The sequence below is a fragment of the Mustela putorius genome, unplaced genomic scaffold, assembly GCF_011764305.1.
Source record: "Mustela putorius furo isolate JIRA1106 unplaced genomic scaffold, ASM1176430v1.1 tig00000450_pilon_pilon_pilon, whole genome shotgun sequence".
Lineage (NCBI taxonomy): Eukaryota > Metazoa > Chordata > Mammalia > Carnivora > Mustelidae > Mustela > Mustela putorius.
Window position 1 is genome coordinate 8,829,076 of NW_025421385.1, and position 15,324 is coordinate 8,844,399.

General features: G+C 51.5%; 1 protein-coding gene across 8 annotated transcripts in view; it reads right to left on the reverse strand.

Annotated features, from left to right (window-relative positions):
* TMEM181 (transmembrane protein 181) overlaps window positions 1-15,324 on the reverse strand; it is a 68,407-nt gene that overhangs the window by 23,302 nt on the left and 29,781 nt on the right. For all 8 annotated transcript variants that reach the window (XM_045080100.1, XM_045080101.1, XM_045080103.1 and 5 more), the window contains 5 exons: window positions 14,820-14,923; window positions 8,472-8,527; window positions 6,632-6,722; window positions 5,338-5,459; window positions 2,130-2,240 (listed from right to left, as the gene is read on the reverse strand). In XM_045080100.1, coding sequence (XP_044936035.1) covers window positions 2,130-2,240; window positions 5,338-5,459; window positions 6,632-6,722; window positions 8,472-8,527; window positions 14,820-14,923 — 484 coding nt within the window. The remainder of the gene's footprint in view (window positions 1-2,129; window positions 2,241-5,337; window positions 5,460-6,631; window positions 6,723-8,471; window positions 8,528-14,819; window positions 14,924-15,324) is intronic.

Below are 15,324 nucleotides of genomic sequence, written 5' to 3' on the forward strand. Positions count from 1 at the left end.
TTTGAATTCTCTGATTCTTTGGTTTAGAGCAAGGGTAAGCATCATCTCACAAGTCTGCTGGCCATTTGAATTTCTTCCTCTGTGAAACGCTGTGGTGTTATCCTCCAGTTCAGCCCGTATATATTGATTACAAGCCTAACTGTGGCCAGGCTCGCTGCTGGGCACTGGGAATACAGAAATGTACAAAAATGGAGAAAAATCTTAGGTGACATCCCGACAGACCCCAGGGGTCTCACACATCAGCATTCTGGATGCTGAAGAGCACCACTCAGAGCGAAGCCCTGCCTAATGCCATCATTCCAGACGAGCTGTTCTGATGGCAGTTTCCTTGCTGAGCCCTCCAGTGAGACCATGTGACCCGCCCTCTTGAGCAATGGTGGAATGACACGTACCAAGTTTACCTGAACTGTGCCCAAATTCTTTAGGAATAAGTCCAAGGGGAACTAAAACAGAGAAGATGGAACAAACCAAGGTAATAGGGTTGGGGTGGGCTGAGCCTGCGGGGAAAGCTGTGGAGAAGGCTGATAAAGGCTGTCGCAGGGAAGCCCCGACGAAGACGGAAAGGAGAGGTCCTCTGTCTGAGAAGCGTGGTGTTCTTTGTTCTCTGCGTTCCTGACTCGGGGTGATTCAAAAATAGCAAAGTCTATAGCACAGCTAGTGCGCAGAGCAGGGAATCAGTGTGCCTGGGCTTAGGGCACCTGTCTCAGACCCTGTCAGGGTTCAACCTCTGCATCATGACCTCGAGGACACAGGCAGGATGCTGGCCAGATGTTCTGAGGAAAAAGCTCCAGGAGATCTTCCATACCACAAAGAACAGTACCCAGATTCGAACTCAAAGGATCAGGAGAGGCGGGACCCAAAAGCCAAAACCGCTGAAACAAGTTCAAGAGCAAAGGGGAAGGCCCGAGTGGCGTCGGAGAATTGTTACAATCCAACCGCAGAAGCGGAGAATGGGAAAGACTCACCAGGGTCAGCGTGAGAAGAGACCGAACGGCAGTTACGGAGGGACGAGTCTGAGGAGGGTTCGGCAGGTGGCGGGACGCAAGCTGGTGAGGAGGCCCCGGCCACACCTGGAGCGCCACCTGCTCCTTCTCCTGCGCAAGCAGCCGCCCGCCCCCCACCCCCCACCAGGCTGAAGGAGACCTGCAGCCTGATGGGGTCCCAAAGCCACCTCCAGAGCCACGTGAAGGAAAGGAAGAACCTCCGAGGGGCTGAGACAACATTTCTAAATACCCAGAGAGCTATTGCGTGGATGGAGAACAAGACTCATTTGGGTGATCTAGAGACAACGGGAAAAAGCAGCCATCCGAACGTTAACAACGGGGGCCGTCTGCTGAGTGCCTCCCAGGAGCAGGCCTCGTGTGTGGTCCCGTGCTCAGCCGACCTCCTGGGTCGGGGACCAAAGTGGGGACCGCAGGCACCACCACGGAGGTGGGCGGGGTGAGGCAGTGCACGCCCGCACACAGGAGAGGGCCCACACGCGGACACCGCTCGGCACAGGCGCCCATCAATCCACATGGAAACCTGCAGGGCAATGTTCATTGCGGCAGCATTCATAAAAGCCCAAATGCCCACCAACCGATGAGCAGACACACAAAATGCAACCTCCCACACCCTGACACGCTCAGCAAAGCACGCAGGGCTGATGCCCTCAAATTCACACCTGAACTTCGAAAATACTACACGTGATGAAAGAAGTCCATCACCAAAGACCACATATGGGACGAATCCGTTCACACGAAATGCCCAGAACAGGCAAAACCACAGAGACAGAAGGTGAGTGGCTTCTCAGCCCCTCGGAGACCCAGGGAGGGACCAACGGGGAGCGACTGCTCTCGGGCTTCTCCCAGGGACGGGAGTTCCAGCTCAGTAAAGCACCACGGTTCAAAAGGAACCAGCTGCACTGGGTCGGTGCGGCTTTCTGAGGCATCTGGTTTACACACAAGGACACAGGCTCGACGACGGTGAGCTGCACATGACGGCTCCCCATCTAAACCAGCTTGACCCCGTACACATCTTCCGCTGTCCAAAATAACATGATTTCAACGCTGAAATTTATTTCAGTCATTTGACAGAAGAATGGGAGCAAAACAAGCCACAGAAACACTGAGGTCAACTGGCACACTTACCGTGAAGTTCATTTCCTTGATGGGTAGCTTCAGGTGTTCAAATCCCACAATCACGGTATACTGCGTGTAGTTCAAGTAGCCGAGGTGAGCCACAATAATTTCTGCACACTTCTGCAAAGACGCAAGGTAGAGCTGTGTCTTTAAAGCAAGCACGACTGGCTCCCCCACCGACTGACCCATAAAGTAACACATTTCAACAACAGATGAGCAGAACTAACCATCGCCAAGGAACTCGCCAGAGCCCAGAAAAATTCCGATGCCAGCCAAAAAACAATTCTTAGAAAGAAAAAACCAAATGGGTATTTTTGGAAACAAATAATAGATGATTTGCAATCATTAGAATCTTTCTACTTTGGGCGATTCAAAATAACATCACCTACATAAAAAAGTTAACAACGCCACACAAACCTGACATTCGCACACGTGCACTAGTGGGGGTGGGGGGAGCGTAGGCGAAGACATAACAGGTCAGACCCCGAGCCTCACTGTTCTTCCCACTCACTTCCACAGCTGCTGCACCATATACAGAGTGACGGCCTGGTCCCCCTCCCCTCGTGCCTGCCCTTCCCCACACAGAGCCCCAGGCCCACACCCAAGGCAAAGGCTGCGGGAGCAATGGCTAGTGTGATTACACGGGTGTGTCACTGCCTGCCCAGAGCCCCTGTCTCCTGTCTTGGGCAGTTAGGAGCCAGGTCCTCTCTGCTTCCGTGTGGCCAGGCAGCCAGTGACCTGGGTGCAGCCACGTGGCCTAGCACACCCCTCAGAAGGCCTCCCGCGGTCTGACAGAGCAGTCTCTGGGTGGCGCCTGTGTGAGCCACAGCTGTGAACAGGGCAGTCACCCCTACCGTGGATCAAAGGCTCCCCAAGGCTCGAATGTCTGAGGTCAGGTAGGAAAAGAGATCTGGTGTTTGCAGGAAACCTTAAAAAGATAAGCGGACAATCGGCAGGCAGGGGTGCCGGCCTAAGGGCCAGGGAAGAAGTCAGAATTGGTGAGTGTGCGTGTCGCCCTTGGTCTCTGCAAAACCAAATTCATTCCTGACAGGTCACAGGAGGTCACATGGGGACAGAGGCAGCTAAGTACTGAGCAGTACTTATTACTCAGTGAATGATCGGTGCTGCACAGGCGGCCACTTCTTACGAGCCTGGACTTTCAGAGGATGGCCTGAATTAACGAAACAGTTAAAGCTCAGCCCACAAGTACCTTCCAGTCTCTAAAAACTACGGTGAGACCACCTGACGGTGTGGGGTTTCTCCGCTCGAGCTACGGTCTGCGTATGGATCACAATCTGCCCCTGCAAATCCCTGGTGAGAACCCAGCACGGTCGCCCGCCCGGCACAGACCACTTGCTACCCGAGGTGCCCAACTAGGATAAAAGGTGGTCAGCAGCTCCAGAACAAAAAAACCCCACCTTCTTTTAAGTCAGGGCAGTGGTCCTGGGAGGGCTCAGGAGGAGCCTGCACAGAGAGAGCGGAAGAGAGAAGACCCAAGGGTGACACAGTAGAAACTGTGGGAGCGGGGAGACACCGCAGCAAGCCACCAAGGGCCACTCTCGAGGTGCACAGTGTGGGGAGCACTGCCAAGAAGCAACAGGGCAGACAAGTAACCTCGCGGGCAGCCTGGCTGTTCCAAGTACAGGCCTCAGACATGGTGACCGAGTGGTCCTCGTTGGCCTGAGACTTGCCCTGGTTAGAAGAGAAAGTCCCCCATCCCGGGAAACTCCTTGGTCCTCCCAGACCAGCAGGATTAGTGACATCAGCCTTAAGATCAAGTCACCGACCTCCGGTTCATCATCCCCCACCCGGTGCGAGCAGGAGCAAAACCAGGGGTGGAAGCTGGACTCCCGCCAGCCTGGGGGTGGAGGCGAAGCCTCGCCTGTGCGTGGTCCTTCCAGACCCTGCACCCATCGTCGCATCCATCGTCCCTCCTTTTTACGCAGCAGAACTGACCCGGCACTGACTGTACAGACAGGGCGGGTACTCGACCCCCACACTGGGCACTGCAGGGTCCCAGAACTGGTGTCCGACTTGATCCTCGCCACTCCACAAGGATGGTCAAGGAGGGCGTAGCCCCACTGTACAGATGAGGACAACGTGTCTGAGAGGCTGGCCCAGCCTTCCTCCCATGGGTAACGATGGAGGCAGAGCGAGAGTCTGGTCCTTTGTGCTGCTTCCCGAGCAACACCTGCCCAGGCCCACGAGGCAGACCAGGTCACGGAGCAGCCATCTGGGGACCTTCAGGCAGATGCCCGCAGGGAGGGACCACAGATGGGGCCATCACGCAGCAGGAACCCTCCCCCACCTGGATCCTTCCTGCCCGGACAAGCAGGCCTGCGGTTCTGAACCAGGCGGCACGTGGCTGCCAAGGGCACAAGCTCTAAAAGACAAAAGCATGGGCTGAAATCCCGGCCCCTGATCTCCATGTGTGTCACCTTGGGCAAGTGCTCTGATCTGAGCCTCAGTTTCCTCTTGTGTACAACGGGGCTCCGGTAACAGGGCCTGCCCTGTAGGACTGTGCTGGGGACCGAGGGAGACCTGGATGGACGGGAAGCCTGGCATGAGGCCTGTCAGGGCAACCACTTGCCTAACCCCCAGTCTACACCTTCTCCTTCCTGATGTTCCTTGTGCTCTCCATGCGCCCCCACGACCTGCTTCGTCCCAGGGGGCCCCCTGCTCTACCCGGAGCAGTCCCACTTCTGACTCTTGGGACGCTGACAGAACATGGCACCAAGAAAATCAAAAGTGAGGGTTTCTTTCTTGCTTTGGACCACCAGGTTTCCTATCGCACAACCACACGCTACCCCCTGAAGTAGACACTCAAACAAGGAGGCCACTCTCCCTACGAGGCCCGGGCCTCAGCCCCCACAGATGCTCCAGAGCAGGAAACCCGAAGCCCTGACCAGAATGACCACAGCATAGCAGCAGACCTTCACGGGTGACAAGCAACCTGTGACAGCCATCTGTAGACACATCAGGCTATACACACACACTGAAAACAGGCATCATGTATGTGTATGCATGTGTGTGTGTGTGTGTGTGTGTGAGAGAGAGAGAATGTGTGTATGTTTGTAAGAACTGAGAAGGAGATCGGTGTAGAAAGCGACGTGAGTGTCACCGCACCATCACTGGTATGACTGGATTCTTTTACTTAGGAAAGCAGACATGTAACAGGGTAGCACGACGAGTAACCTGACCATTCGAACACACTCACCCCTGCACAGGTGAGGGTCCTTGTCCGATTGTGAACTTTGTTATGAATGAACATGGTGGTTCCATCTTGAGCTACCCCATCGACTTTAACAGTCATGAGGAAGCTTGTCTGAATTGATGTTTCTACAAAAGAAAGAAAATCCGTGTCAGAGACCACATCAGGCACATCACACTTGCCAAGGTGAGGGCCCAGAAGGGTCCTTCAACCACCTCAGCCTCAGCACACATGTGAAAACCTCACACTTGTCTGTAAAGTAAAGCCCTGCTGTCAGGTTCTACATCCAACCTGTTACCTAGGGGCCTACGTAAAAACCTACAGTACGGGTCCACCCGTTTGGTTCATAAAAGGGCAAGCATTTCAAGGCTAATGGAATTTTATTTTTTCATTTCCCACATAAATTTCTAACTTAACTTTATACTAAAATAAAATTAATTTCTTACTTTTCTGATGACATATTTTATTTTTGTTTTTATACCCTTTGTTTAAAAAAAATCAGAGAGCAAAAAAGTACAAAGATATCATTAAACACAATCCCACCACCTAGATATAACCATAATTAACGTGTCATATCTATCCTTCCAGAGCCTTTTCTAGGCGCACAAATATACACTGATACCAAATTTATTTATGTTTTTTTAAAGGGGGTTAATTTTTTTGTAATACACATTTTTCCCCACTTAACCTACTGTGGTCATGGGGTTATCTTTTCAAATTCCTTCTCAGCCAAAGCGCCTCATCTGACTCCCAGAACATGGGAGATAACGTGGGTGACCACGTCCATAACTCCAGACAAGCAGACCCGAGGCTTCAGAGACGCAGACGCAGCGGGGCACGTGCCTCAGTCTCAGCAGCCCCCGGATACTGAGGCCAGTTCCTCCTCGGCTGTGGGGCGGTCGGGTGCACGGCAGGATAGCCGGCACCCTCTAGATCCTAGCAGCACCCTCTGCCCTAGGGTGACAACTGCCATGTGTCCTTGGGGGATAGAACCATTGTCTCGAGGCAACAGAATTGAAGCCTCTCCCAGAGCCCAAGGACAAAGCTGCCACAGCAGGGGCAACACAGCGCAGCCACGGAGCTAAGCTGACCAATGCTCGCTGAGTGCTGCATCGTGACTTTTTCTGGAAGACACTGGCAGACACGTAAGGGGCTCCCAATTTGTTGCTGTTATAAAGAATAATGAGCGTCCTTGTGCTCCATCTTTGAGCACCTGTTCAAAGGGTTTAAAGCTCTCTCAATCTTTAAAATATGGTGCTTTGTACAAAGAAACACGATTCTGCAATGTCAGGCTTCCTACCTTTCGACTGATCCAGCTCCACAACACATGTCAGCCACAGCTGCTGATTATAGGTAGACAGCGGATTTGAAAGGATTTGAATTGGCTTCAGCTAAGGCAAGAAGAAAAAAGAGTTAAATAATCCATATGACCTTTTCATTAAGTCTCCCGAATACCTCATCTTAACGTACAAAATGTACATTTAGTAAAGAAAGGTTTGTGGAAGCTCTGAAACAGAAACATGTAGTTTTCCTTTAGACAAGATAAGTAAAATACTGCCTTCCAGAAAAAGAAAAGACTAATTTCCTATTGGAGTGCCCTCTGTCTCGTGAAAACCTCTAAGCAGGCGATGTCCACCACCTGTAGCCTTGGGACCATATACCTACTTAAATAGCAAGAAAAAGCCTGGAGGGAAAAAAAAATTAAAAGTAGATAGGATACGGTGTAGCATAAGATAATAAATAACACCAAGGATAGATCTTCATATTCTCAAGAATCATTTCCTTGGTTCCAACATGCCATATCAGTCGCTGTCTGAGGTCTATTGTTTTCTACTTTAGGAAAGTCTTAATGCCCCTCGAGAGAAAAATTAGAGCAGACCCCACTGCCAATGACGCTTCTGTGCTGTGCGGTGAAAACCATTAATACTGGCTCCTAGCAGCCATGGGAGACAGAGGACATTGCTTAAGGAGCCACCCATGGTTCCAAAGAAATGTATCATTTGAATGCACAGTGTTTGAACATAAATACGCAGTATCTGTGTTTTGGAACTGACAGAAACGCCCTGTGACTGAAGCCTTGCCCGAAGCCATGAGCATTGAAACCCACCAGAGGGTGGCCTATCATCTTTCAAAAGTGAGCGTGATCTTTCAGGAGCAAGTCAGTTTGGTGGGACGGCTGCTGTTTATAGTGCCCCCCCCCAAAAAAGGGACTTACATCCTGAGAGAAAGAAATTTTGAAAGACCTAACTATGTTCAGGAAACCCTGATAACAGCACCTCTTCAAATCAGGTCCTCAGGGCAAGAGGTAAAGAAAATCAAAAAACGCAAATATCAGTGGGCTATCCAGAGGGCCCTTTCCAACTAGCAAGAGTAAGAGGAATTAAAAGGTAAGTTTTAGGACATTTTTCTTCTTTTGCTTAATTATAGGGGTGAAAACCTACCAGAGAGCTAGGATAAGGGAGATGGGGGGAGGGTGTTGGGAATCAATCAGATTTCAACATTGTGCCATGAGAATGTGTGACAACTTGCATTCAGTTTCTAGATAAAGATATCATGTCTGGTCTGCAGCAAAAAAAGGGTTTAGTTGTTGCACTCTCACAATTAGCATTTGTTAAAGATTACTGAAACTCTCCCATTGGAAGGACCTTTGTTTTTCTCTAAAGATGGTGAAGAATCGACCACATTTAAGAAAGGAGAGAAAGAGGATTTTTTTTCATTTAAACTGAGTTCTTGCAGGAATACCAATCATCAGAAAGACCTGCTCCTGTTAGAAACCCCACACGGAGACCCGCATTAACTAGCGTAAACAGTAAGAAACAGATGCCTGCAGGAGCACTGCCAGAACGTACGGCCTAGGAAGACATGTGGGCATGAGGACTCAGGGTGAGCCAACCGGCACTTGGAAAGCAACTGCCGCTCCCTGGGCAGACAGCAGCATCTGCTCTAGCGCGGAGCTCCTGCCTCAGGAGGGAACATACTTCTAGCAAACAAGAGCTGAGAGGCCAGCAGCTGACAGCAGAGTGAGCATGCGTACTGCCGAAGAAGCAAGCTGCACGGCAAGGGTGGCGCGTCCCCGGGACCCACTGAGCGACCTGAAAGTTTATCGGGCCCTGCCAGCCGCCCCTGCGACCCAGTCTTACCTTTTTACTATTATTTAGTGAAAAATTGGCTGCAGAAGTCTGGATTACTTTGGGTCCTAAAAGTATAACAAAAAATGAGAAAAATAGGTTATACTTATATCGATAATGAATTTATTAATTATTTTTCAAATGCCAAGAAAAACTCACACATTATGTAGAGGCGGTCTTATTCTCCGGGTCTGTCCTTAGGGGACAGACACACAGACACACAACACCCACCCTGCTGCACCTCATGCCTTCCTGACGCAGGTGGACAGTCTGACCACCACACACTGGGTAGGATTCCTACGGGATCTAGCTAGGCCCAAACCTCTTAAGTTTCAAGAGTGCTCGCTCGGTAGTGCTCAGATCTAAGAAATTATTATGATACAAACACTGTATATTTTGTAACATAGAAAGATTCCTGCTAAAAAATTAAGACACATTCATCTGTTCATCCAATTAATCCAGTCTTCCAAAAATATTTATTAAGCTTAGGATATAAAATATATGAATGTATACTCAATGTAGATTCCTGAAACAGCAGATATATAAGCTTAATGGATGAAATTTTTCAGAGCTTCGGCCTCAAAGGAAAGCAGTGTGAAGCAGATTTTAATTGAATTTATTTCATTCTACAATCACGCTCAGCTGCGAGGCTAGTTTTCTGGGCTGCCTCAGTGACTGAGGATCCTCCATCTCGAGGAGGTGCACGAGTATCACAGGAGTCTGTATCCGGTTCGCAACCAATGCAGTGACGTGTATCAGGGACGCGCTCCTGAACGCCGAGGAGGCTGCCTCTGTGTGGGGAGGAGGCGGGCAGCCACAGCGAGGCCTGTTCTGACAGAGTCACAATCCGACAAAACCCTGCTCCAGGAAATAAGGCAGTCTACTTTCTCAGAAAGAATTAAGAACTGGGAGTCCGAAGAGTCTAGACTCTAGTCTTAGCTAACTTGGCCTTCTGAGTCTCAGTCTTTACATCTGCAAAACAAGGGTGACTGGCCCAGTGGTCGCTAAGGCGCTCCTAATTCTGAAATCCTAACGACGTTATTCCCAGAGGACTCGAGACAGTGATTCTTGTCAACCTGACTGGGCCCTGGGTGCCCAGAGAGACAGCTAAAGGGGATCCCGCCGCGACTGTGGGGGGTTTCTGGATGAGATCCACATTTGAATCAGTGGACGGAGGAAAGCAGACGTCCCTGCACCGTGAGGGGGCCTCATCCGGATGGCTGAAGGCCGGAATAGGGCAAAAGGCTGAGTAAGGGACACTCTGCTCTCAACCTGGGCTTGTGCTCGGTCTTCAAGCTGGCCCGTCGCTACTCAGCTGCTTCCAGACACAGACTGGACCTTACCTGGCTCTCCCGAGCCTCTAGCTTGGCGATTACAGATCTTGGAATTTCTCAGCCTCCATAATCATGTGAGCCAGTTCGTTATAATAAATCTCTCTTCCCCTCCACCATTGCCCCTCTCTCCCTCTCTTTCTGTGTGTGTATGTGTGTGTGTGTGTGTGTGTGTGTGTGTATACAGACATACATATATGCCTCCTATTGGTTCAATTTTGTTAGAGAACCCTAATACTGAATTTGGTACTGAGAGTGGTTATAGAGGAAGAGTTCTTTTTTTTTTTCTTTAAAGATTTTACTTATTTGAGAGAGAGAGGGAGAGAGAATAGCAATGGGGAGGGGCAGAAGTGGGGGGTAAGAGAGAGAGAAGCAGGCTCCCCACTGAGCAGGAAGCCCGATGTAGGACTCAATCCCAGGACCTGAAAATCGTGACCTGAGCCCAAAGCAGTCGCTTAACCGATTGAGCCACCCAGGTGCCCTGAGGAAGAGTTTTTTCATACTGATTCTCGGGTTTCTGAAAGTGGTTCTCTAATCTGACCAGGTGTAAAGATGGTAATGACTCCACGTCCAGCAGTAGAGACAGCACTGGGATGGTTTGTGAAAACATGCATGGACTCCTGATCAACTACTTACGAGAAGAAGCTAAGTGACTATTTGTGATTCTTTAGAATATTTTTAAACAACAAACAGAATGAGGTTGACTGGTTGTCCCTAGTGTCCCGGGACAAAGTGACAGAAGAAAAGGTGAGCTCTGGGGTTTGAATTCCCAGCTCCAGTGCTACACAAATAATCTGACAGCTCCTGTGCGCCCAGGCGGAAGGCTTTATTGCCTGTAGCCACAAGGCTGTGTGCTGAAAACCACGCCCAGAATCTCAGCCTGCAGCTGGCTGAATTACACCACAAGCTGCACACCAGCCTCACAGGCTGCCTCACTGTTCAATGGAGGGCACTGGCTGGGAAGCAGGGAGATCCTGGTCTGGGGACAGCAGAAAGACCCCGATGAAGACGGGGGCACGGAGCTGCCGAATGTCAATGGGTCGACTTTGACACTGGAGGAGTTCTCCCCACTGCCAGCAGAAGCAGCCCTTCCGCCTCCCCTGCCTTACCCAAGCAGACAGACTCCCTTGACGGCCCCGCAAGACAATGACAATTCTGCTGAGCAACCTCCCCTCTCTGACTCTAGAACCATAACTAGACTTGAGTTCCAGCAGGGCGCCAAAGGTGAGGTACGAAGTATGGCCCATGAGGAGATACACTACATATGCTCCCAAAGAACTCCGCGAGTCTTCGGATGTACACGGAGAGAAATCCGGGGAACATGTGTGGGAGCGAACACTGGAGCTGGGAAAATGGCGGCAGGAACATGACGTTAGACTGGTCTGGATTTACGGATGCAGCCCACCAAGGAGAGATTCCGCATTGCCAACCGGAGCTCAGGGAGTTAGGAAGGACTCTAACAGTTTGGTTGGTTGGTTAAAAACCAACAAAAGGTGGTCCCCAGTAAGCAAATCAGAAATGTCACACCTGCCTTGGTTTAATGGAGAGGAAGGGATTCAGAAGCTTAGGGAAATCAGAACATTGGAGCAGATTTGTCATTTAAGACCTGCCGGGAGACTTCAGGACACAGAGATTTCACCACCACTATGAGGAATAAATCTGTCGGGGGCGGGGGGGTCCCATCACCATTAAAGAGCTCTATGACTGCCCTGCTCTGTGGTGAACCAGATCTTACAGTAGGAACCATGGTCGCTGAACTGGGGAAGCCTAGAGCAATGGGAATGACCGGGAGCAGGGGAACCAAGCAGCGGCACTCAACCACCCAAAGCAAGGTGGGCGTGGTCACTGTAATGGACAGGACAGTCAAGCAGCAATCACAAGAGTCTGGCTGGCCCAGACCTATGGGGCTGGCTAGTTGATTATGGTGTTCCTAGAAGTGAAATCTGCAGAAAGCCTACTAAAGTTGGACTTGATCTGTGTAAGCAGAAAAGTCTAAGTCAAGTGAACAAAATCTAACCTGAATCATAAAAACAGAGAGTCATAGCTTTTCAGTAGTTTCCAGATTTGAACCACTTTGCAGACCCAAATCTCCAGAAGACTGGGTCCCATTAAGAAAGCACCCCAGTACTCAGCCAAAAATGTAGATTGCTAAATCATTCTCCCAAAGGAACCTTTAGCTTTTTTGCCAAGATAACGGCACACTGGGGAAAAGGAAATACGTGTTGGGCTCCCCTGGACAGTGGCTCTGAACTGACCCCAATTTCAGGAAACCCCAAACATCAGTGTGGTCCACCAGTCAGAGGAGCGACTTATGGAGGTCAAGTAATCAATGGGGCTTTAGCTCAGGCACGTGTCACAATGGGCCCAGTCGGTCCCTGGTCCCATCCTATGGCTGACTCCCTAGTTCCAGAAGGCATAATTGCAACAGATATACTCAGCAGCTGGCAGAATCCCCATACTGGTTCCCTGCCTTGTGGAGTGAGGGCTATTCTGGCAGGAAAGGCCAACTGGAAGACACCAGGACAGCCTCTACCTACAAAAATACAATCAAAACCAGTGTCACATTCCTAGACTGCAGACATCAGTGTTCCTATCAAGGGTGTGAAAGATTTCTCTCACCCGCATTCATGTCGCCTATATGGCCAGGGCAGAGGGTAGGTGGCTCTTGGAGAGGACAGTGGAACAGCATCAGCTAAACCCGCCGATGATTCCAACTGCCACTGCTGTACCCGCATGAACAAAGTCACACATCCTCTGGCATTCGCTCCGGCAAATACCGTTCTCTTTGTCCCTGAAAACAAGGCTCACCAGAAGCCAGGCCAGCAATACACCTTCACTTCCCTGTCCTGCCCCAAAGGTTTGTAACTCCCAGCTACACAGCATAGCTTGCACAGACCTTGGCCATCCCTCCTTGCCACAAGCCATCGTGCTGGTCCATCTCATTGTGACATTATGCCGACCAGATCTGGTGAGTAAGAAGTAGCAAACTACCTAAACTCTCTGGTAAGACACTTGCATGTCAGCAGACAGGAAGTAAATCTGGTTAAAGGGCAGGGGCCTTCTACTTTAGTGAAATTTCCAGGGGTCCCCTGGTAGGCACCACAGAGAACTATCCCTTCTAAGGCAAGAGATAAACTGTTGTGTTTGGCTCCCCTACAATGAAAACAGAGGCATTGATGCCTGGCAGGCCTCACTTCTGTGCGTTTTAGAGACAACATGTTCCTTGTCTGGGTGTGACAATTTGGCCTATTTATCTAGTGACCCACAAAGGTGCAAGTTTTGATGGGGCCCAGAACAAGAGAAGGCTTCCCAGCAGGTCCAGGCTGCGGTGCAGGCTGCCTACGCAGGTGCCGTACGATCCGGCAGACACAGAGGTGTCTGAAATGGCAGGAGAAGACAGGGATGCAGCTCGGAGCCCTCGGCAGGGCCCTACGAATGAGTCTTCATGCGGACCCTTGGGCCTCTGGAGCAAAGCCTTGCCCTCCTCCACATATGCTCTCCTTCCAAGACACAGCTCTTGGCTTGCTGCTGGGCCTCAGCAGAGACTAAATACGTACCCACAGGCCCCCAAGCTACCATGAGACCCACACTGTCCATGGTGAGTTGAGCACACATGGCAGCACTCCAACATCAAATGGAAATGGCACCATCCGCGCAGGCCTGAGCAGGCCCTGAAGGCACAGAAAAGTCTCTCTCTATTGGTACCACATATATCCTATTGGTGTTTTTCTCTGAAGAACCCGAATTCCAGTACTCACTGGGAAGAAGGAAAGGGATGTGGGAAACCTGACCTTGTTTTTCTGATCTCAGCTGGGGTGCATCACTTCACTTCTACAAGAAGTGGAAAAGGCTGCGTATAATCACGGGACGCTGCAGCAGACAGTGGCTGAGGGACGGAACAAGAACTGGCTGAGGTCCCGTGAGATTCCAGTCGTGAGCCTCTCAATGCCTGTCCTACCCATCCTCAAAGGACAGTTAGGAAAACTGAGTAAGATGACTGCTATGTCCTACGCCAGGATTAACGTAACTTATCCCTTAGTGACGTCACAGGAAGGAAAAGAGAAAGTGGCTCCAGCAGTGGCTGTTCTCGCCATGATGTGGCTCATCAGCCGGCAAACGGCACCCACGCGGCCACCCTCATGCCCAGCTTCCGGGGGCCGGTCACCAGCCCCAGGCCAGCGGGGGTTCAGAAACTCGCCTTCGGAGGCACAACTGCCTCTGGGACAGGCCAAGCCTCATGCCGTTTACGATTTAACATGAAACACCATAATTAAATAAACACCTACCAGAAATCACGCCCACTAAACAGGATACTTAAAAGGGCAAGAAGAAACAGCCGAGGCAGGTCCTGGGCTCCTACCCCCTGGATAGGGCTGAAGAGACCAGGTTGCTGGGAGCCTTACGAAAACAGGCCAACTCCTCTCGTTCTGCTTTCCATCAGTGTGAAATGGGGTTGGACTGGACCATTTCAAAGGCATTTGGGAAGCTAAGATCCTATGGTGTGGCTCTTCCCCTCAAATTGCGTGCCATGGAAGCCCGGGGCACCGGGGCCCAGAGCACAAGGCCAAAGCCAACCTGCAGGCTTCCTCCTGCCAAGAGTTCGGGGCGACACCAGAGCCGCCTCCCGGCTCCCCTTGGTTACCCCAGCCCCGTGCTCATGGCTGTCTCATGCCGCCACCCCCCCAAGAATGTGCTGCACTGGACCATTTACTGGGCTGGGGCCCCCACCAGTCACATGTTCTGGACCCAGCGGGTCCCAAGCACACCAGCGTTGACAGAAATGTCTGACTGTCCAATAAACGGTGTGCGGTCTAGGCCACCAGGTGCTGCCAAGCTGAACTCCAGCCCTGGCTGCTACAAGGGGCGGGATCCAGGTCACCCCCTGCCCAGCAGGTTCAGAATGAAGTGATGCATCACCCTCCAGCCAGGGGCCCTTAGCAGGGGACAGGGGTGGGTATAGGTTGGCCGGGCCAAAAGCCACTTGCCAGGGTGACTGGAAGTGATACAATGACCAGGAACTGCACCTTACCTCTGATCCCAACGAAGACGGTCAGGCCAAAACAGACGAAGAAGACGACAAACACGAGGACAAAGTGGCGCTTGGACAGCGTGTAGAGCCGCATGGGTGCCAGCCTGCAGAGAAGTCGGGGGTAGGGGGAGGTGAGACAGGGGGCTAAGTCCACAGGAGCCCCCAGCAACACCCCAGACTACATCAGGCCCCCCTCCCAGAAGCGGAGCTACTCGAAGCCCGGGTGACCTGCCTGACAAAGCTGCCTGCGTCACCTCAGGGCCCACTGCAGAGTGGGCGACTGGCCGGCACGTCAGAACACCCCGTTCTGTAGGTGGCCGGCCAGACCCACTCCCCACGGCATGGCAGTGTGCCGAGGCGTCGGTGCCCATGACAGTGTGTTTCATTTACCAGGCCACACATGCGGCGGCCGGACCCCCTCCACTGGCGCCCACCTCCAGCAGCCAGAGCAGAGCCTAAGGGCAAGGGCGAGGGCGACCCTGAGCCACTCCAGCCAACACGCGGA